Raw genomic sequence first — 23,752 nt, forward strand, 5'->3', positions numbered from 1 at the left:
CTCACACTGAGCTCTGACAGTCCCCTTTGGAATCACTTGGTTTGTCCTTGTCATTCTGTTGCTGCAGAACATGTTGGAAATAAAATCCCCTCTCTGCTTGCAAACTCCCATGGTTCCCTACTGCAGGTGAATGTAACCGAATGTTTTTTGTTTTGTTTTGTTTTAATTTTTATTTTTAGTTTAGAGACAGCGTGCATGAGGGAGAAGAGCACAGAGATAGATAGATAGAGAGAGAGAGAGAGAGAGAGAGAGAGAGAGAGAGAATCTCAAGCAGGTTCCATGCTCAGTGCGGAGCCTGACATGGGGCTCGATCCCACGACCCTGGGATCATGACCTGAGCCAAAATCAACAGTCAGATACTCAACCGACTGAGCCACCCAGGTGCCCCTCTAACCCAATTGTTTTTGCTCAGCGTTCAAAATTAGGGCCCTGCCACCTTTCCAACTGCCTCCCGTGATGTTTAGTTCACGGTCTCACCCCCACACCTCTGCTTGTGCTGTTCCTTCTGCCCCAAATGCCCTCCCGAGTGGCCATCTGTGAAGACTCCTGGCTCTCAGCCCCAGTGCACTTCAGCTGCACTTGCCTTCCCTAGACACCCCCAGGGAAGCCACCTCTCACTCTCCTGTTCTTCCAGTGCCTTGAGTGTGCTCTGGGAAGCACGCACCCCAGTCCACCTTGTCCCATGAGATCTGTGTGTGTGCTCGCTTTCCCACTAGAGGCTGTGGTCCTGGATGGCCAGTTGAACTTCTCTGCCTTGGCATTGAACCATGCCTTGCGTGGAGGGCCTTCTGAAATCACTTTGCTGAACCACCTATGGGTGTTATCTGAAAGAGCTAAGCTCTGCGTGTAAGCCTGAGGACTGTTTCTTCCTCAAGGTGAAGAGCTGTTCCTGGTTGGGGGACCCAGTGTAGATGCACTCACAGTCTCCCACAGGTCTGGTTTCCCCATTCATTCATTCATTCATTCATTCTTCTAACATTTGTCAAGCACCTGCTTCATGTCAACTGCTAGGTTGAGAAGTGGCTTACAACGTGCCTTCCCTGGGCTCAGGGTTGTGCATGTTGTGCACTGTGCAAAGGTGCTGGGCAGAGGGGGGCTGAAATCTAGCCTGGATCCTGGCAGGCTGTGTGCCTGCTGCAGGGCTGCATTTGCCCAGAGAGATGCAAAGTGCCTTCTCACAAATGTGCCTTCAGCTAGTTAGGCCTGTTCTCTGCGGGATAGTCTACCCGGAGGGGACACCTATTTTGGAACTCAGATAAAGGAGCAGCAGTATATGCCGGAGGCAGCTCAAGGGCGGCACCTTGTCTGGGTGCTCAGATCTTCCATTCCACCTGAGGTCTGGCCGACAGGGATGCAGGAAAAGACCTGTGTGCCATCAGGTGCTCCCCAATCATACAGGTCAGGCCTGCAGGCAGGCAGGGAGCTAGGCCAGTGGGCCCCCTGACCCTCTAAAACCATTTCCTTTACCCCAAACCCTACTTCCCTGACTTGCGCTTGGAAAACAAACCTTAGCAACTTGGTTCTGGGATAGCTCCTGCACATGGGGGGCCGGGGAGTCCCCATGGTGAGCACAGGGCATCTTCCGGAAGCATCAAGTGCTCCTAGAGCACAGCACCCGGACCACTGAATTCACTCTTTCATACCAAAGTCAGCACGAGGGCCTGATGAGTTTCCTGTCACCCTTCCAAGTCATGAAGGCCCAGAGGAGGGCTGCGCCCTTATCAGCTCTCCCCAGAACTGTTCTTTACTTTTCCTCCGGGGAAGGTCAGAAGTGAAAGAAGGCAGTGATTTTGTTTGCTTGCATCGGTCCTAACCTGAGCTTCTCTGGGCCGGGCCCCAAGCTGGGCCTACAGTCCCCAGGATGAACATAGCCAGGGCCTTTCCTCCATGAAAGCTTGGCCAAATGCCTCTGTCAGGGTCTCAGCTTCCGGATCAACACTTATTTCTGAGTTTCCGAGTGGCTGTGTCAACCTGTCAGGGGGGAATGCCTCCCCCGGTGGCTTGGTAGGGGTGGCAGGACGGGCTCCTCACCCTCTAGCTGCATCGGAGACCCCTGACCCCTCCGGGCCCTGGCCCAGCTGTTCTCCTGATGCCTCAATCCTTCCCCAAAGCCCTCCGCCCCTTTGGCTGACCTTGGCTCATCATTCAAAGAGAAAACAGAAGCTGGCAAAGCAGACCTTGAGCCTTCTCTTGCCACCACATTGACAAGCCCTCTGTTGTCCTCTGTGCCTATCCACTCTGCTCCTGAGGGCCAATCCCTCTGCCTGTGCCCTGGAACCCACCACTCTCTTGCTTTCTAGAGGTATTCAGACCCCCCACGTATCCTCTCTCTCTTCAGGGCAAGGAAGGTCTCAGTCTTGACGTGATCACTCCCAGCAGCAATCAACATGCTTCTGTGTCAGCCATTTGTGAAGCCCCCTAACTTGAACCCACACTCCTCCCCAGCTACCCCTCATTTCTCCCCTCTGCTGCACAGGGGTCCTTCCTGGAAGGATTAGGTACCCCGTGCCTGTCTTCGTCACCTGCCATCCACCCTGCAGCCACATCAGGAGGCTCCATCTCTGGCCCCCAAAGCCTCACCTGTCATGGCCGCCGACAACTCCCATCCGCCACGACCAACAAATGCTTCTGTCTGCACCTCTTCAACCTCCCAGCAGCACGTCCTACCAGCCGTATCCTCCTTAATAACAGTGATTTGAGGAGTTCTCAAGCGCTTGCTGCCCACTGAACACTCCCCATGCGTTATGTGGTATAGCTGTCACAACTGCCCTCATCTTCTGTCGGAGAGCACTAGGCTACACCCAGGTGACACCGGGATTTTCACGAGCCCGACTTCAGAGCCCTTGATCGCGCCGCACAGGCCCCTTGGAAGGAAACCCTTTCAGCTGCCACAGTGCCACCTCTCCGGTTCCCCTCCTGCCTCCCTGACCTCCCCCTCCTTGACCTCGCTTTGGCTTTTCCCCTCCCGCCACCCCAATTTTAAATGTGGGAGGGGCTTGGATCACACGCAGTCCTGTCCCTTTCCCTGCTCCCTGGACATTCTCTTCCTGGGCCTTCTTATCACTCACTCCCAAATGTCTGTTTCTAGCCAAAACCTGACGTGGAGGCTTGACTGTCCAGCTGCCCACGTGCCATCTTCATTTGCGCATCCTCAGGCACCAGACACTTCCAAGTTCAAACACGACTCTGGTTTCCCTTCCTCCCTGACCCCCATGCATCAGTTCTCAATGCCCGCTCCCCCGCCCTGGCTTCCCATCACAGAGAACAGCGTCACCAGTCACCCGCTGACTCAGGCCCCGAACACAGAACTCTTCCCAGATTCTTCTTTTCTCCTTCTCCCCCAACTTCACACCCACCGGGGAGTCCTATGGATCCTGCTGGACAGTGCGTCTCAGGGCCCACCTCCCTCTGCCTCAGACACCGAGCCGCACCCTCTGTATTCCACTCTTTCTGTTCCCACCCGTCTGACCCTTTCACCCTCCTGCCGGAAGGCCATCGGTAGCTTTTCAATGCTTTTAGGATTAAGTTAAAGATCTTAGCATGGCTACCAGGGGCCCTGCTGGACTGTGCCTCACCTCGGGCCACGTCGTTTCTTTCTCCTTAGGCTCCAGGCCCAGGGGCCCTGCCATTTCTCCAACACTCTCCAGCACCGTCTGCAGGCCTCCCGGGTGCTGTCCTGTGCCTCCCCGCCCATGTCCCAACCACCGCCAATCACTCCTCAGGCCTCCGGTCCCATGCCCAGACCTGCTCTGGCTCCCGGCTTGGGGCGACCTCTGTCGTCAGTTCTCATGAGAGACCAACCCTGACCCTTCATAGCACGTGGCACAATGAGAATTAATCTGTAATTGTTTTCTCTCACATCTGTCAACTCCATGAAGGCAGGGACCGTGTCTGTCTTTATGACCACTGCCCTCCTGAGCCTCACTCTGACTGTGGCCCATAAACACGTGCCGGAAGACGTTGGGCTGAACGCCTGAGCGCCCACCCGGGGTTAGAGCGGGGGTGCTGAATTCTGGCTTCTCCCCTTACTGGCCATGTAATATTAGGCAAGTGACTTGACAGCTGTGTATCCGTTTCTTCATAGGTAAAATGGGGTGATTAAGGTGTTTACACCTCAGAAGGCAATTAAGGCATATAAAGTCCTTGGAATAAAGTCTGATACCTGGACAGTGCTTGGTAAATGTTAGCTACCTGCAGGATGTAGACCATTTAGTCAAAGCCACTCCGGGCAGGAGCAGGTGCTGGTTTGCTTAATCTAGACTGGCCCTGAATGGGGCTGGCCCGACCCCCAGGTACTGAGCGTTCCCTCCTGCAGGGGCTTTCTGTGTGGTGACCCATACACCACCCGTCTGGGAGCTGGGGGCTATGTCACAGGATGACCCCTCGATCCTGCGGATGCAGCCTTTGAGAGGCTGGGAGGAGCCTGGTAAGGGGGTGGGGGTGGGGTGTAGGCTGGGCCAGGGCCAGGGAATTCGTGAGAGTATCACCGCTTTAAGTTCCCAGCAGAAATCAGAAAATCTGATCTTGCACATCTAAGAATAGCCACTAGTTTCAACTGTGAGAGCGCCAAAGTGAAAGCTATAATTATTAGTAAGTAACAAGCAGAAATTAACCACCTACCGCAAAGTCATTTTTAGCCGCCATCCCAACGTGGAAACTAAAAGATGGGCAACAAAAAGCTGCCGCCTGGTGTGGCAAAGGCTCTGGTTCAACCTGGAAGGTCTGTGAATGTGTGAGTCTCCGATGGCCAACCATCGGTTTGCATCCTAAAGAAGTACGGCTCCTAGGGAAACGGGTTTTGCGGTACAATAAGCATCACGTGCTCTAACGGAGCTCCCCTGAGTCTGTCTCATTCCGCAGTAAGACCACAGAGGCACTTATTTCCATCTGGCCTGGGTTCTCCCACAAAGGAGGGGAGATAACCCCTTCTGACCTTTATAAGATGGTGTATATACCAATGGCCCCAGAAGGTGCTTGGAACTTCTGAAAAGGAGACCATAAAAATGGGTAAATGTCATGTAAAGCCCAGATGCCATCAAGAAAAGATTGATAAATATATTTTTTAAAAATTGGCCAAAAAAAAAAAAGACCAACGAAAACACTAACAAAATAAAAACAGGAGAAAATATTTATAGCTCATATCACAGACACAAGGCAGATTTCTTTGACACATAACATGTGCTTACAAATAAAAAAGGAAAGCTCAGTACCTAAGAAGATAAGTGAGCAGAAACCATGAACAAACGATTGAAATACCACTTTTCACCTATCAGACTGGCAGAGATCTAGAAGTCTGAGAGTTCGTCGTGTTGATAAGGATGCAGGGAAAGTGGGCCATTCACACACTGTTGGCGGGGCTATAAGTTGGTACTATTTTGTGGAAGTCAATGTGACCAAACTTATCAAAATTGAAGAGTGTATACCTTTTGGTCCATCAAGTCCATTTTTAGGAATTTATCTTACACGCAACATAGAGAGCAATAAATATTTGGAAGGATACTTACTGATGCATTGTCCGTAATGGCAAAATATTAGAAATAATCTGTTAACTAATGGAGTCATATAATGATTTATACTATGCAGCCAGGAAAAAGTCTGAGTCAGCGTTACATGTGCTGATGAGCAATGACCTCTGTGTGCGAGTGACAGCTCAGGAAAGCACACAGGGGACCTGCTAACAGAGGGTGCTGTGGGTGGGTGGCTGAGGCTCAGGGGCAGGATGGAGCCTTTTCACTCTCCATCCTTTGTACCTTTCCAGTTGTATACCAGGGGAAGGTACTCTTTATTCAAAAATGATTTAGATAAAACTGTCACGGAGGTCCCAACAAACTAAGGAACAAAATACACACAACCCATGCTGGTCAGCCACCAGGTGTCCTGGTGAAGAGCTGTTGGTCAGAGGGAAGGGTGTGAACTGGGAGCGAGTCCCACCGCTCAGGAATGGAGGGACCCTATGTGGCCAAATGTCCTTGGTCTTCCCGGATCTGTGCTCCCTGCTAGGCCATTGGCCCATTCCTTCACAGGGCAGCTGGAGGCTCTGGTGTCCAATTCATGATCTCTTTGCCATTCAAATGGACATACCAGTGGCCCATGGACCTGCTCATCCAATAGGCTGAAAATCGAAGGTTGTCTCAGAGTGACCTCACCTGCTAGCTTTGGGGGCCCCCTCACCATGGGCTCTCGTCATGAGCTCCCACTATACTCAGCTCACCAGAGAACACAATCTAGAGAGGAGAGACCCACAAATGCCACAGTAACACCATGGCCTTGGGCATTAGGCCTTGATCTAATTAGTTTCTTCCAAAGCTTGCAAAATTTACAGAATCTGGCAGTATTGCTAGGCCTGACGATGGAACCACAAATTGTCCAAGAGTCGGCATTGGGCAGGGCGGGCGGGGGGCAGGGTGGTTGGTCACTGCTATCTTGCCTCTGAGAGCAGTAGAGCTCAAACCACAGATGGTAAGGTCTTACGGTTAAGTGGAAGCTGTTTTCTCAGTTCATTCTGAAGTTACCTCTCCAAAGACTATATGAATATATGATCCGATTCTAAATCTTGACTCAAAGTCATTGCTTTGAAAGAGTCAATATGGCACAGACCCCATAAGATTCTAATTTACTCAGTGCATTCACATAACATAAGCATTATGAATATTCTGTCCAGAGTTTATAAGGCAGGTATGGCATTCGTTTCCCACAGTCCAATGCCACCAACTAGTAGACTGTTTTTTTTCTAAATGTTTTTCCATTCATTTTTGAGAGAGAGAGAGAGAGAGAGAGCGCGTAGGCACGTGAGTGGGGGAGGAGCAGAGGAAGAGGGGGACAGAAGATCCAAAGCGGGCTCTGCACTGACAGCAGCGGGTCGATGCAGGGCTCAAACCCACGAACTGTGAGATCATGACCTGAGCCGAAGTGGGATGCTCAACTGACTGAGCAACTCAGGAGCCGCCCTCCCCCCCCCCCCCGCCCCCCCACCAACTTGTAGGTTATTAAAAGCCACACCTATAAACTAACCACGAGAACTTTGTTCTGTGCTGTAAGCTGTGCCGATGAGAAGTGGATATTATGTGATCACGTAAAAATTCAAGGACAGCTCTAAACTGAATCTTCGCTACCAAGTTCTTCAATGTTCTCATCAGCAGCCACAAAATTCCCTCCCAAGAGTCACGTGGGATATGCAAAAAGGAAGAGAGTCTGAATAACCGAATAAGGGGCAGCAAGCCAGCGGGAGAGGCCATTCTGGAACTCAGTGACCCTCACTCAGGTCACTGACTTTTCCAAGAAATGGGCAAGAAGAAGTGTCCCTGAAGTCAAGGAAGTTCATTCCAGCCTAGAAGGACTGCCTTCAGCTCTTCTGGTTTTTTTAGACTGTGGCCCTCCAAAATCCCAACTTTAATTCAAATTCAAAAGACACTTCTGCCCCCACACTGGCCCTGCAAGGTCAGCCGGTCTCTCCTGGCCGGCCCTGACACTGAAGCCTTCCCTCTCTGCTCTCTGGAGTCACCGCTCATCAGGCGGCAGGATGGGACAGGTGCCAGGCCCTGGACTGGGGACTGGGCTCTTCTGTGGGAGAGCTGCATTAGTGCAGAGGAAGGCATTGCTGCTGTCCCCACGCCCTGAGCGCCAGCTCATCTAGGACCCGGCGAGAGGCCACATGCTGGCAAGCGTCTGCACAGGAAGAACAATCAGCACATTCATGAATCATCCCTCTTTTGTACTTCTGCTTAGAAGAATGTAATTTGTTAATTTACGGGAGTTGTTATGGCTCAATTAAAGATGCCAACACAGAAGAGGCCGGCTGAGCTTGGCTCTGTGACCCGCCAAAGCCAGGTAGATCCGACCATGTTTCCAACAAAGGTCCGCCGATGGTTCCAAACAAGGCTCAACATCACATAATGAGCCTTGGCAAAAGACGACTAAATAGATGGACAACGGTGGGTAAGAAGTACTTTCCTCAGCCGAATCTGGCCTTCCGCTCTGCACCCCGAGGGTCTAGCCTGGGAAGGCCCAGTTGGGGGTCTCGCAGACCCAGTGATAAAACTTGAGGAACAGAAGTTACCGTCTATACCCAGATATAAATACGGAAGGAAATCTGCAGCCATCACCTACCCGGAGCCTCTGTGTGTGGGGGGGGGGCGCTCGTTGCTGCAATGCCTGCACGTGGGATTTATTTGGGGGATCTCCAGCTATGCGGCAGCAACCATGTGAAACTGGAGGAGGGGGGGGCAATCACATCTGCCTTCTGGGCTGGTTTCCAGCCCTGTGTTTGCTGCTACCCGCCCCTGCCTCTGCGGATTAGCAGGAGTGCCAACAGAGAGGGGGCAGGGACATCGAGAGCGCTGCCCCTTCCCTGGCCGTGACGAAGACATCTGAGCCATCAACACACCCGTCCCCTCTCCCAGGGACCCCAGGATGCGCCAGGCGCCGCGCTCATCCACCCTAGGAGGCCGGTGCTATTACCCCCACTGTGCAGATGTGGACCCTGAGGGGGAGGGGTGAAGCTATTAGCTCCTGTCTACACAGCCAGTAAAGAGTAATGGACTTCCAGACTTCTGAAGCCTGGGACACCCTACTACGCTGTCCCCTGCAAAGAAAGCCTGGGTGTAGCTCTGGGGTCCCTGCTGCAGCACAAACCCTACAACCGCCACCGAGATCTCTCCAGGACCCTTGACGTCCAATCAGAAAATTTCCGCTGGATGCCTGCTCTGTACCAGCCTCTGGGTCAGGGTATCGAGGCAGGGGACGGGGTGGGGAGATACACAGCAACTCGTGGTTCCTGCAAGGAAGTAGTGGCATTTTGGCGTGTGACCACAAAGGCCGTGATTTCTCCTGATGGGGGGTTGAAGGCTAAATAGGCAAGTGCCCACAGGATGCTCCGGCCTCCGGCTCAGTCGTGTGGGTGTGGGTGGTGGGAGGGCCCACGGGTAGGGGCAGGGCAGTACCTGCATGAAGCCAGATCTGCGCCAGCGTCATCCAGGGGTGTAGTGGGCCCTGCTTGGGGGCGCTGCTCTGCAGAGAAGAGGCCACTTCTGACAGTGCCTGCTCCACTCTTGAGGCTGCTACTGACGTGGCGTGGACAGAGCCTGTGAGGGGTTTCCGAGAAGACGGCATCAGAAGTCAGAGGACAGACCCGACTGACTAGTCACCCCCCCCACCCCCTCCCACACACAGACACGAGTTCAAGACGAACACACACTCCTTCCCCAGGACGTTTCTAAGTCTTATGTCCATAAAGAAATACGGACAATCATTATGGCCTTGAACCTGAGTTTCCATCCAAGGCTCTAGCTAATCTTTTAGTCAACATCCAGAGCACATGCCGTGGGAGGTGCTCCCTTGAGGAGCTCAGTCTAGGACAGCGCGAGTGTTGGGGGGGGGACAGGGGTACAGCTAGAGACACAGCTATGGCGCTCATGCGGAAACGTGGCATAAATGAAGTGCTACAAAGGAAAGTTACAAGGAACCCTGTCAGGGCCTAAACCTGGAAACTATCGTGGGGGGGGGGGGGGGATTGGTGACTGGAGGAGGAATCAGCCTTGCCTCCTAGGGATGGAGGCCGTTCTTAAGATAAACCAAGCCACTTGCCATTCCACTCCCTGGCTTTTGCAAGGCGGCTAACACCCCTGGATTTGGAACCACATTCTAGGACATGACTTAGGAGTAGGAGAGAGAGCACGCTTTCACCCTACATACAAGCAGATGTCTGTCATCAAGGCTAAGCTGAGGGAGGATGGGCTGTAGCAAAGGCACCTATGCTCAGGAGTTGCTACCTGCCTGACTCTTGGGTAAAATTTGTCCTAAAAGGCTATGGAGAGGTGTGGACCAAGCACATTCACAGGCAAAGGGAGTTGGCAAAGGAACTTCTATTCGGAAATCGATCGACTCATTCCTCTTCGTGTGGCCCTTCTATGGGTCCTGATGGCTGGAGACCATCAGGGGCTTGGTCCTCACCTCTTCCCCAAGTTCTCTCCTGGAGATGTTGTTTCAGAGCTGAGAGAAAGGGTCTCAGTTATTTCAAGGTGAAAACTTGATACTTCTATCACAGGCCACATTCTAAATTTGAATTCATCATAAAGTCTAATATGTAGATAAACATGGAACCATCAACTTATCATAAGGATTCAAACAGTGATAATATATAAAGACCAATGCTGACTACTCAAATAAACGGAGCTGGTTATACTCTAGATAAGACAAAATTGTGAGCATAAACATAATTTCTGTTGGGGCTTTGAAGTGCACCATAATTTATTCATTTTAAGAGTATTTGCAGCAATAGACTGGCCATCCGTTTTGCGTTTTGACTGTTCCAACATGAAGGAAACACAGATACCTCTAAATACACTCAAATCCTTCAGCAGGGATTTGGTGGAGGTGGCTTATGGGAGGTGGACAGAAACCAGGCCAGGAATTCACCTTCTGTGGATAATCCACACAGGGCACCCACGAGGACGAGCAAGAGGAGAGCCCCCCCCACCCCCGCCACCCCCCATGCCCTCTGTCCCGGGAAGGAAGTGAGTCCTGCAGAGTGAATGCAGCCACACAGGAGGAGGAACCGGAGGCCGAGTTAGAAGACATCAATCGATGCCATTACCATCCGGAAGACCTAATGAAGTTCAGCTAAGAACTGACTCTTGGGTAGACAAAGTGTGTCTGACTACTCAGAAATAACAAAAACAGAAAAACAAAATCTAAACAGCAAAGTGATTACACTGCTGTTGATTTTTTTGGTCTCGTTTTGAACTTTTTTTTTTTTAATGGAAAATAAATATTTTAACTTTGAGAACAAAGATTTCATATAGTTTTCCTGAGAGTTTCAGGAGCAGCTGTCAGTTAAATAAACAAGGTTGCCATTGCTATAGTCTGACGTCACCACGGTGGCTTGCCTTCTCATTGACTGCCTTGAACAGTGGTTCTCAACCTTGGCTTCACATCAGAATTACTTGGCGGGGGGGGGGGTATGTTTCAAAACCCATGATGTCATGGATTTTTAAACCACCCCCCACACCAACTGAGTCACTAACTCTAGGGATGGGGCTAGGCCTATTGTTAATCACCCAGGTAATTCCACCGTGCAGCTAAGACTGAGACCCACCGACCTGGAGAGACAGAAAAGCAGATGTCATTAATGTTTGGTCAAAAGAAGCCTAAAAGCATATTCTGCACACGCCAGGCAGCGAGCGTGAGTTTTCCCTGCGGCCCAAGGCTCTGGAGAACAGAGTTCCAGGAAGATCTTGTTCTTTAAAGAACATTGGTTCTCAATTCTCTTGGTCTCAGGATCCTTTTATAGACTCTGCAGAGTTATTGAGAACCCCTCAAGAGATTGTACTTATAGGGGTTATATATCTCTATATTTACCACACTGGAAACCAAAACTGAGAAGCGCTTCAAATGTTTGGTCATTCATTCGTTACAAAATACAACAATAAACTACTACTGAAGAAAAATTCTACACATTTTCTAGTAGGTTCTATGGTTCCCTTGCTACAAGGGACCTGTGACTTTTGGAGGGGCTAATTTTGCTCTTTGGATTCACTGTTTCATTTGGTCTGCAAACAAATTAATCAGAGCTACTGTTAAAGTTCCTTCTCTTTGTGATATCTATATAGGACCAAAGTAGCTAATTACTCACATAATAGTATGCTTCACTGTGGATAAGTTCTGGCAAATGATGACGGTAGTGATGATGAGTTTTAGTGAACATGGTGTAGCAGGCTTCAGGCACTCCCAACTAGCACTTTACATAGATTATTTCATTTAACCTTTAAACAGTTCTGTGGGGCTGCTAACAATGTTATCTGCACGGTTTAGGGGACAAAATTGAGATTTCATGAGGTTATGAACTTATCCCAAGTCATACGGCCAGTGGGTGGCAAAGCTAGGGCTTAAACAGTAATCTAACTCCAAATCTAGCCTCTAGCCTCTAAATCCAGCTCTGGAGCCACCTCCTCCAGGAAGGCTGCTGTGAGCCTTCCGTTTCTTCCCCCTGCCCCTCCCCTGTAAGAAGCTAGGCCTTGGTGCCTTGGGTCCTCGGTGCTCCTATAGCTCCCTAGGGGTGTGGCTATCACTGAGCAGACCACACCGTTTCATGTTCAAGTTACTGTAACTGTCTCCCCTCTTAGACTGTGGTTCTGGAAGATAGGAAGCGTGCATTTAGGTGCTCTCAGGGGCTAACGACGCCAAGCCCGTGAGAGATACCTGGTAAAGGCCTGTGGAACGAAAAAATGAATGAATGACTACTGTCAACAGGCACGTCACTGTCTGAAATCTGGAAGACAGTGGTTCCCTCTTTTGGAAAAGCACGTCTGTGTCCTCTAGTCTCCTTGACTAACAGTGGCTCCGAGGCCAGAACCTTCACGGTCTCAAAGGGTTTTCTCAGCATGGCTGTCATCGCCTCCAAGCACCCGGACTGCACACAAGTCACCTCACTCCGTGACTTTCTCCCATCTCTAATATAACCAAGCCATTTAAATATGGAGGGTAACGGAGGTTTCTCAGAAATATTTTTTTTTTCCCTTCCCAGTCAATCCCTTTTAACACCTGCTTCACAAGGGCAGAGACCCTTCACGTCCTAAACCAGGGATGGATATTAGAGCCTTCAGATATGTACTAATAATAGGTGACTGGTAACAATGGCAACATTATCTAATAGTTAACACCCACTATTCCTGGCAATAACACCATCAATCAGATTCCTCCATTGGATTAGAATTTGGAGGAAAAAAATAAATAAACACGATTATGAATCAGAATGGATGTATCTGATTAAAGAAAATAACCAAAACAGCCTGTATCTTACTGTCTCATGGGACTAAAACGGTAAGTGCCAAAATAGATACGATATCAAAATAGATTTGGATTTATGTAGGTACACAACTAGAAATGCTAGTTCTAACCAACACTTTTTTTTAAAGCAACCACTCTCCTTCTCACCAAAGTAAAAGTATTCCCACAGCATACGTGGGGGTGGAAGGGATTATTACCCTCAGAGAAATGGACAAATTGAGGCTTAAAAAAGGAATCAGACGGAGGAAGGAATGGAAGACATAGTTCTAATTTGAAATCCAAGACTCTGGAGGAATCAGCTCCCATATAATCAGGTTCCACAGGTAAGCCAGGGAGGCCGGCTGCTGTACATCTCTTATTTAGCACAGGAATTCGAGACGTGCTTATCACTGTCCTAACCTTGCAAGCTGAGCAGCTGTGGTGCTCCACCCAGTCCCCCAGCCACAGGGCACGAGGCCCTGAAAAGCCACCGCAAAACCTAACTGAACCGAGAGCTGACACAGGCAGGTGAGAATGTGCCCTAAAACCCGGTCCAGGTTCTGTGACCTAATCGTCCAAATGGTCCGGAGGGGGTGGGGGGTGGGGATCAGATGCCCTGGAGCTGAGATCTGTATTTTCTCAAGCCAACTGCTCTCTCTTCCCTGCCACCAAGATGCCCCCAAAGAAAATATGATCTTGGGCACCTCTTACGAAGGCAAAGTGTCCCCTGATGAACTGTTCTGATCCCTACATCCCGGGTTGTCATCGGGGTTCTCCTTGGACCACCCTGTGTGTGGGGATGGGGGGAGGGGACGGCAACAGAGTGGCCCCGGGGAACTGAAGTGGACAGGCATCTCCCCACGGCTGAGAGGACTCAGGACCGAGGCCACTGACCTCAGGAAGCCGTGAGTCCAAGCTCTGAACCCCTCTGCTGACCCATGCTGCTATCATGTGCTGAAAACCCTGTTGAGAAACGCTGCCACAGACGGGACACTGGGAACAGCCAGCTCAAGTTGCTTGTGCAGCTGCAGCCTTTACGAAAATCCTTTTTCCAAAGCACGCTACACCTGTGGTCGACATCACACAGCCCTCCAACGTGGCAGCTGTATGCGAACCCCATCTGACCGTTCAAAGGGATCCTGAAGGCAACCGTTTTGTTAAGCAAAAGGCACGACGAATGACGTGGCTTGGTTATGTTCAATGAGGCGTTATTTTCACAAGCGTGGTCACTGAATGCATGGCCTATATTTATATTCCAGCTGTCCTTCTGACTGTTCTGGTGGCATTAGGTAAGCGGCTATGGTCTGAAGGGTGTGCCCCTCCCTCTCCCCTCCTATCTTCTCAGCGTGTAGCAGATAAACTGGGTCTGAGAAGGAACCCTGCCCCCCTAGTGACTAGGCAAGCATCAAAGTCCAGGAACAAGGGACAGGTGTTACACTGCGTGCAACGAAACTCGCTTATCGGAGAGTCAGTAGACACAGCTCGCGTGTGTTTGCTTGGGATCCGGGCTGCTCTCTGCTTCGCGGCCCCAGAATCAACTCAGATGCCTCACGTGTATGAATATGGAGAGAGTGATGGAGCATGTGGCTGTGCCCCAGGTCCCCTCTCTCTGCTGGTCACCCACATTCTCCCTAACGCTACAGTGGCAGATACCTGGCCTCCCCACAGTTTTTCTGAAAAGAAACAGAGCCACTCCAGTAGTGGGCACGCAGAAATCCTCCACGGCCGATGAACCCCTCTACTGATTTCCCCTCGGTTATGAAATGATGCAATATTATCTGTCAGTAGATTTCGTTCAGCTTCCAGTTTCTGAGAAGCTGTGCTCCACCACCCCCCCCCCCCGAAAACAATTCCAATAAGAAGGAAATGGAAGCAGTTATACCTTCTTAAAGACCCCGAATACTAAATAGCAACCCTGAATGACTAAGCATTCTTGCCAGAGAGCTTTGCTTACAATTTTTCACTTTTAACAGGAAAAGAACGTCTGTTTCTCGAGATAGGGCTTGAAAGTAAATCAGTCCGACGCTGCAGACTGCTGGCAGCTGGTGACTTCACACCTGCCACCTGTGCTCTGAGACCCAGGATGTCCTCGGGGCAGAAGGAGACAGCCCTTCCGTAGCCAGTGATGACTGTCTCTTATTTTTTGAAGGGGGAGGAGAACCCACTCTCACATCAACATTATTTATCTCTGTACCTTTTTTTTTTTTTAACGTTAAACATTTTGGCTCCCCCCACCCCACCCCGGCCCCGATTTCTGCTGGAGGTGGTCTTGCTTCTCTAAGGAGGCTGACTTGGGGCTGGGGGTGGGTTCCTCGCTGTGCTGTGCGACGTGTCCTTCTCAGCTCCCCTCTTTGTAGCATGTCTGCTGGGGTGACAGGGGCGTGGGGCTCGAGTGCTCTACAGGCAACCGCCGGCCCTACCCAATTCCCATGACAACCAGGCCTCCTGCTTGTGGGTTCCTCTGATCAATAACTCTGGTGCCCATTCTAGGAGATACTTCCCTTTTTCACAGAGTGGGAAAGAGATTAAGACAGCCAAATAAATCAGGACAGCCAAACCCACGGTCTCAAGACGAGATCACAATTTCCAAGTGACTTTAACAGAATATCAAGCACAGCTGAAACCTGACAGGATGTGTCTTCTCCTGAAGGGGGAAAGTTCTTTCCAGGGAAAGCTTTAGGGAAGGATCCCACTAAGGCAGGGAGAGACTGGGGGATGCGGTCACCAGTGGGCATGCGGGGGTGACCCAGCATGCTGCTGGCGGGTGCTGGCAGGGCCAGGAGGTCACACGGGAAGCGTGGAGGGAAGCCGTTCACAAGCATGCAGGAAGATGCCAGCTGTCAGAGTGAGCCGAGCCATGGCTCTGGGCTGGAGACAGTACCTTCTGGAGGACGACACCAGGCAGATGCTTTCATCGCCATCAGAAACCCTCCCCGTTGCATATTCATGAGGCTGTGTCTTTGCACTCGAGTGTCTGGGGAAGGCTGTGTTTGTCTTTGAACGCAGCTTATGGGAAAAGCCTTCCCGGTTTTGGGTGAGGGTCTAATGATTGGACCCACACTCCTTAACTTCTATCCGAGTGCCATTTGTTACTGACTTGTCAATCTCCTAAGATTCTATTCAATCTTGTTTAGAGAAAGACACCACAGAACTAATTGGGGAGAATTAACTGTAATTTCATTAAAAGAGCAAGAAGAGGTTCATACTTGACTCATCAGGGCTGGAGTTTTTTAACTGCCACCCCTCAAAAGCAGTGGAGTCATCACTAAGAGTAACTTGTTCAAATATAGATTAAAAAAAACCCCGACTTTATTCTGTTAAGCAGGAGCAGAGGGTGAAATAGACACCCAACAGACTGGTCATTTCCTGATCACGAGATACATTTTTAACTGTCAGAAAATGCAAGGTCAATAATAAAATGCTAGCCATAAGAAAAGGGGAAAAAACAATGACCTTGAGTTTGTTTTTCAACCTTATTTCATTCCAGGGGTTTGTTTATCATTAATCTGCTTATTCTCTTCTCCGGGTTACAGGTTCCTAAAAGGGGCAGCAGCTTGACCAGAATCAGTGATAGGAAAAACTGAGCCAAGAACCCAAGTTGGCGTTCTTGATTTGAGCATGTTCTTGGAGAGGCAAATAAAATGTCGACACACATTCTCCTCCAAGATAAGGACTGCAAGGGCACTCAAGAAGGGGGCTGCCTGGGGTCCCCGGGTCTAAAGAGTGGTGAGCAGCGTGGAGAGAGCCTTGGACAGTTGTGTCCCAGTCGGGCTCTTCCCACCTGGCGGCCACCTCCCTGCCCCTCGGGAGCAGGTACCTGACCGGAAGCTTGAGATCAGGAGGGGCTCCTGGCATACCATAAAGGCATGTGTGAACAGAAGAATTAGTAAGCTGACATCCCTACAGATGGGGAAACTAAGGTGGACTCTGATTAAATGAGTTCCCTGGGTTCTTCCACAGAAGTGGCCCTTGAACCTAGGTTTCCTGACTTTGGAGAGAGCTGGAATGGTTCCCACAGAAGATAGTTAAGTCCCTTGTACAAATGTATCGAGCCTCACTGTCACTAATATGGGCTGCCTGAAGATTTTAAGGTAACCTGACTTTCTGAAAATCAAATCTTTTTAATGTATCCGAGGAGCCTGATATCGAAAGAACCTTGGCGGTAAAACCTTTTTTTTTTTCCCCATGAAGAACCCTAATGTGATGACAACACCAAACATATCTCTTCTATTATGGACTTGTATTTATTTTAAAAAATGTCTTATTTGTATTGACACTTTTAGAAGCCAGAAATAAAGTCACATCTAAGCTGAGCTGGATTTCAGAGGGGAAATCAACTCCCTGAGGGGTATATTTACTATAAGCAGTAAAGGCTCAGATCATTCAAATGCATCGGATCACCATATACGTGAGCATCTCCCAGAATGCAGTGCCTGGAATGCTGATTCTACAGGGTGGGAAAAATGATGAAATTAGCTCAGGAAATTAGCTCGAACTTTTTTTAAACTGCAGGACTTCTCAGAGCCTTTAATACGCTAATGTGAACTGTCAGTCCCTAAGAGGGAGATGCAGTATTTCCCAAAAATATTTGCCCAGAGAGAATCAGAAGCCTCGGAAACATCCTCTGAAAGATGTGAAACTTCACTCCTGTCTTAAAAGGATACCACCTAAAGTATGAGTCCTACACCCAGGGAACCGCTTAGTCTCCTTTAAATTTTGGTAGGTGTAGGTTAAGTTTTATGGCATCTGTTTAGCTTATTTTAGGAAAATTCATGATTAGGACTGCTTTCCTATGTAGCAATAATGGTTGAACTGGAAAAAAAATTTCCAGATTCAACTGGTTCCCTCTACCTAAAATTCACAGACGACCCACACTGGGGAGGCTGAGTGCCTCACACTTCCAATCAGGCCACTGGGGCTGCTGACCAATCCATGGCATGCCCTTACTAGGGCATCTTTCCCACACTGCCTCCTTCTGTGGTCCCTCCCAGAGAAGTGCTGCCTCCTCATTGCTTAAGCCCAAGCTGCAGCGGAATGCATTAGAATCTTGGGAGAGATGGGAACTGGGGGTGGGCGGAGTGGGCAAGCACGTGGCAGCTTTGCGTTCATGTCATCTCAGCATTCCCAGCGGTCGACAACGACAACACACGTTCCGTGGTGGAGGGAAGCGTGATTCTGGAGACCCTCAGAGAGGTTAATAGATTGGTAAGCTACTTACTAACTGAAAAAAGGGAGGGGAAACCATGAAAGTATACTTCTGGAGAGTTGCCTTGGAACAACAAACCAAATCAAAAATTAAAACCAAGAAACAAAACATTTGAAAAATCAAAATTAAGGCTAAAAAAGCAAATAGAGTTCTAATAACCTTCCAACTGTTAAGTCTGGCTGTGTCGAATTAGATTTCAACTCAAGAGTGACACATGTTTTTCCACTAACAATGATTTTTTTTTTTTTAAACCAAAGAAAGGCCAACTGGGCATTCCCCTCTACATTGAAATGTTCACCCAGCACATGAAAGCTGACCGATTCATGTAATGTGTTTTGTTTCCAGGGCAGGAAATTCCAAAGGGAAGGGAAAAATAATCAGACAAGCACTTTTCAGATCTTTCCACCACTAACCCTAATCATGATTCCAATACTTTGTAGACCTCGGCTAGTTTTTGCTCCTATGAAGTCAAAGGATTGGGGAGAGACATTCGTAGAACTTGGGGCCTTGGCTATCCCTCCTAACGAAAGGAGCTGGGATTCAAATTCATTACAGTTTTAATCAAGAAATTTTACATTTATCAGTAATGTGTGGTATGTTTTCCCCTTCTCTAACGAAATGTTGTATCTATGGGGGAGAAAGATTCTTGGGCACATTGGTCTTGGTGTAAAACACCTGGTTACTGGCTAGGCACTCTCTAAGGATGGGAAGATGGCTCGGGGTTTCACAAAGAATAAACAGTTGAGTCCTTCGTGGAATACAGCACATTCAGCAGAAAGCCCAGTGGGGGGCTCATCGCCCTAAAAATTCACTAATTCATCTGATATCTAGTGCTTCACTGAAGAGTCAGGACTTCAACCTTATAAAGTCTAAAGGAACACAGGGATCCTCGGGATGGTGTTGACAGAGGTGGGTTTGCCGTATAACAGGAGAGGACGGGCCAGTGGGAATGTATCATGCTATTCTAGAATGGTAAGATCCCATTTTAAGACCAAAAAACTGGGCAACAGTCAATGTGAAAAAAACAGCTTTTCTGGAAAAAACTGAAGGTGGCAATTGCCTGGAGGCATTGTATTAAGAGACAATGTCTATTTTAAGAAGTGGGTTAAAAACAACATAAGCAGTTTATAAACATTATCTTCATCTTGCGTTTCATAAAGCTGGGATTGCCACGAAAGCAAAGTTGAGCACACTTACTACACAGATAAGTAGAGCCAGAGTGTTTCCTGGTTTGGATGATTTATTTTAGATGATAGCCTCATTTCTGCCCCGGCTTTGTGCGTGTGTGAATTTAACACAGCAGCTTTACCATCCAAACGATGAGCACATTAGAGGAAGCAGTTCTCTCTGACAGCGCCTCCCCTCAGGGGCTTTTGTTCTGCATATAACTGAGCATCTGGGACAAAGATGAGCCCTTCTAAATTATGGATACAGAGATTAAATTTTCTGGCAGTGCTTTGGGCAAAGTGGATGTTAAATAAATAAGTGAAAGGAAGCAAGGCTGTACCTCCTGGGGGGAGACCCACAGTTGGGTCCCATCTAAGGACCTTACCGACCAGGGTTTCATTTTAGTACAGGAATCACTCTCTCTCTCTCTTTTTAATGGACAGGTCCCCAAACACTGTAAAAGAGACTTTCAAATTTCTGTATTATTTAAAAGCAAGATCAGATTAAAATACCATCCAATTTCCCTACATGGTTTCATGGGTTTTCACCCAAACCCTACATTTTCCTTCCTAGCCAATGGAAAACAATTTATACCGTTGCTTCCCAAGATGTGGTGACCCACTGGCTTTGGAATCCCAAGTGGGTATTCTGTAAATCCAGGTGCCTGGGCTCCAGCTCAGGCCTACTGAGTCCTAAGCTATAGGGATGGGGTTCAGGGGATCTGTGGTTCTTAAAGCTCTTCGTGTGCTTTTGATGGACAGTAAGTAAAGTTTGAGAACCACAAACTTAAAGGGCATACGACCATTATCTTTAGGATATCACCTTGATCACTGTATGCTTGTCGAATTAATTTCTAAATAGAAAATCAGAAATACACATAAATAAGTTATTGGCAAAATGTTCTAATTTGCCTTTTTTAAAAATAGCGTTTTTATGCATTAACATTAACTCCAGGAAAGCATACAAGTAACCAAGGACAGGACGTAATTGTCTACAAAATCTTCTGTTTATTCTGCTCAAAACAGGTTTCCTTTCCTTTTCAAAGAGGAGGTTGGAACTTGGGCACCAATGTCTCTTTCTGCCCCAAACAGCTCTTGGATTTTTTAAATTAGCAAGATTTTCCCCTCAGATAAATTTGATGGGAGTTTCCTATTCAGCTTATCAGTTAGGAAGATTATCAGAAAATGAAACACCAGGCAAATGAAGCAGGTCTAACAAGAAAGGAAAAACCATAAAGCATGTTTACACAGAGAGGGCTCCTGGCGGGGACCTGGGTCATTGAATGAATGAGCTGCAGGGGGCCACACAAAGGTGTCAGGTTTGGGAGGAGAATGAAGATGAGGAGATACAAACAGGTGGAGAGGAGATTCGGTTCTTGAAAGAGAAGAGGAGGAGGAGGAGGAATCTGACACTAAAAAAGTGAAAGAGAAAAAAAAAAGGATAAAGGCAAAAAAAGCTTTAGAAACACAAAGGAAAAAATAAACTAGCTTTTCATATACTCACATAAGCTGCAAAGAAAATGAGGTCATGTAATAGACAATCATTCCTGTACTGGACAATAGCATACAAGTGCTTTTCGAAGAAAACAAATTTGTTGTTTTTTTTCCCCACTGGTTATTTAATTGTTCTGCAACAACACCACAGAATAAAAATAACTCAGATTTACCTGGGCACAGACTCAGCAGCATGATCCAATGACCATCTCTAACCTACAATATCCAGAACATTCTAGAGGAAACCGCTTTTCATTTGGAAAGGTGCAGTAGACCTTGGTTATTCCTGGACTTGTTTTTTAGGAGAAGCCCTTATATAAAGTTTACCTGAAAGGTTAGGTTTTCCTAGGTAGGGATACTGAGGTATGATGATATGTCTTAGTCCCAGCATCATGACAACAGAGTGCTAAGCTTTCTAAGTTGGTCTGTGGTTCGGTGCACAGGCTGGGGCACTTTGAAAAGGAAGCTGTTATTGTCGCCTTCAGGTCTCACAGCTGGAGACATACACAAGTAAGAGGGAGACCACCTTTCCCAGACACAATGGACCAAACTTTCAAGTTAAAAGAATGACTTTGCTTTGGACAGGTGTCCAGTGATATCTACCAATGATTAAAGATAAATCTCCTTACTCCACATCCTGTTTTGAAGGCAAAGGAAGAAAAAAAATTTTTTTTTTCATCCTCTATTTAAGGAACTACCAACTTATTCCTAAGAAAAGACAATGATTCATAGCTTCAACGTTAAGACTGTCACTCTATTTGATTCCTCTTTTTCCATGGCTGGGACCTATCAGAGGTGGGGGAAGGGGGACCAGAGGTGACACTGAAAGGGAAAACATGTTGTTTAGGGGGGTTTTTCAATTTGTCACATCCATTTAATGAACCCAATGCCCACTTTCTTAGCCACAGTGGACTTGGCCAATCCAAAGCTTCCAGACAAGAGTTCCCCTGATGTTATTCCATAGATGTTCATGTGGACAATTTCGGAGGTAAAAAACCATACCTAGTTAATTAACCACTTCCAATATCAATAATGCTGAGCCTGCACCTTATAATGACCCAGATGTATAATAATAGCATTGGACTTACATTTTTTAAGAGTTCTTATCTATTTGACGTGTACACTGAAATTTTAGGACACAAAATATGATGTCTGAGATGTGCCTTAAAATACTCTATAAGATCTAAGTGTGGGACAGGAGAGGTGGATGCAAAAGGAATACTAATTGCTGAAAGCTGGTGGTAGGTACGTGGGGATTCATTATATTAGTATCTCTATTTTGGGTATGTTTGAAGATCTTCCACAATAGAAAAAAAATTTTTTAAAAGGAGATACGTTTTTGTTCTGCAACACCCAAACAAGTAACCCAAGAGGGCCTATCTGCACGCTGGCTGACTGAGAACGGACGGGGTCATGGCGGTGGAAGTTCGCCATGGCTCTGGCCGCATCGTTGCCGATGCCAACGCTGTGGCTTTGCTAGTGTCACATGCCTGTGCCCTTTAAATGAGGAAGTTGGGGAAAGAAGAGAAGAGCAGGTGTTGCATGGACCAATGCTGTTAGCAAGATGTCACCTGCAGGGCTGGGTTCTCTCAGACACTTTGTTTTGATTCAGGAGCATTTCTACCTCGGGTAAGTTCCTTTTCTCTTTTTCTCTAAGCCCAGTTGCTTTCCGAAATGAGCAGGGCTGCAGTGGATACTCAAAATTAGCCAGCCTCCTCCCTCACGTGCACTGAAGACTGTGGCAAAGGGAAGGAGGAAGATGGCCGAGATCCCCGCCGGACGGGTTAAGTCCAGAGTGCGAAGTGTGTGTGCCATGGAATGCTACGTTGTTGTAAAGAATGTGGACATTCTGTACGGATGGATACAGAGGGGTCTTTAGGACATGCCGTGAAGTGAACTGAGCCAGGGACTGAACAGCACATATACACCGTATTCCGCTATTTGTCGTGTGGGGGGACATGGAAATGATATCTCTGAATATTTGAATGCAAACACACTGGAAGGGCAAACCAAAAAGTCAATAAAAATGGTTGCCTTTACGGAAAAACAAGACGGGGGTGCGGGGACGGGAGTAAAAACTTCTCTAGGGCACCTTCCGAATCAAAACCTAAAAATCTGTGTGTTGTTCACAAGTTAGGCCATCCACACAGGTGTATGAATGAGAATGGGTTGGCCCTCTGACTGCTCCCCCACCCCCCAAGCTGAACTACAGAAAACTGGGCTCTAGTAACCAAGATGGAGGCACACTTCCCATTTTTAGGCGAGCCTCCCTAAATTTCGTCTCTTTGCTTTCAACTGTCATTTCAGAACGTACTACCCTCATTTACAACCAGGGGGCAACTGGCAAGGCCTCCTGAGGTGGCCTTCCATTCTTCTGATTCCCTGGCCTCCTGGGTAAGTAATTGGTGCTGTGTAAAACAAGAGTGTGGGGCTCTGGGGGCAGGGCTGGGGAATGAAGTCTTGTAGGGATTCCTGCAAGAATCATCTTGCAGGGATACTACAACAACAACAGTAAAATGGTCAGTGGCCAGGCCTGGGAGGCTGTGCTTCTCTCCTGCTGGGGGCGGGGCACCTGTGCAAGCAATCCAGACTCTAACCCCCTGGGACCCCCGGAGTGAGTGACGGAGCAGATGCAGGAGCCCCTGCCTGTGCCACAGACACACCCCTCCTGGACGCTATGGCACCTGAGAAGGCTCAAACCTGAAGAGGGAGATTCTTGAGGTCTCTAGGGAGAATGCCCCACGGGGCAAAGGGGAGACCAAATAACAGCAGGGTCTCTCTTATTTTCTGCCACTCTCTGTATTTAATGCGATGTGGCATTCGAGCCTTGGGACTTCAGGGGAAATTAAGGTCCAGGCCAGCTGGAAGGAGAGGGGGTCTGCATTCAGTAGGACTGTCCTCCCAGGGTGGTGAGGAGGGGTGACGGGGGAGGAAGCCCTGGGCAGCCGCAGCAGCTGTTCTGAATCAGCCAAATTGCTGCAGGTGCGGCCGTGAGCTTCCCCTCCTCCCACCGTGTCCCAGCCTCACCTTGCAGCGGCCAGTCTGGACAGCCTTTCCAGCAACGAGGGCTTACACAGTGTCTCTAGGAGCACTTCTGTGCTACTCAAAGCCAGAGGCCCCCCTT

At 48.5% G+C, this 23,752-nt stretch overlaps 1 protein-coding gene across 9 annotated transcripts in view; it reads right to left on the reverse strand.

The window, feature by feature from the left end:
- TTC7B (tetratricopeptide repeat domain 7B) overlaps positions 1-23,752 on the reverse strand; it is a 254,144-nt gene that overhangs the window by 39,387 nt on the left and 191,005 nt on the right. For 4 of the 9 annotated variants that reach the window (XM_019462018.2, XM_019462019.2, XM_053889701.1 and 1 more), the window contains 3 exons: positions 20,382-20,546; positions 17,981-18,031; positions 8,940-9,080 (listed from right to left, as the gene is read on the reverse strand). In XM_019462018.2, the coding sequence (XP_019317563.1) occupies positions 8,940-9,080; positions 17,981-18,031; positions 20,382-20,546 (357 nt within the window). The remainder of the gene's footprint in view (positions 1-8,939; positions 9,081-17,980; positions 18,032-20,381; positions 20,547-23,752) is intronic. The other 5 variants (XM_019462021.2, XM_019462022.2, XM_019462023.2 and 2 more) reach the window with 3 other exon arrangements.

Source organism: Panthera pardus, unplaced genomic scaffold (assembly GCF_024362965.1).
Source record: "Panthera pardus isolate Hobbes unplaced genomic scaffold, ASM2436296v1 HiC_scaffold_24, whole genome shotgun sequence".
NCBI lineage: Eukaryota > Metazoa > Chordata > Mammalia > Carnivora > Felidae > Panthera > Panthera pardus.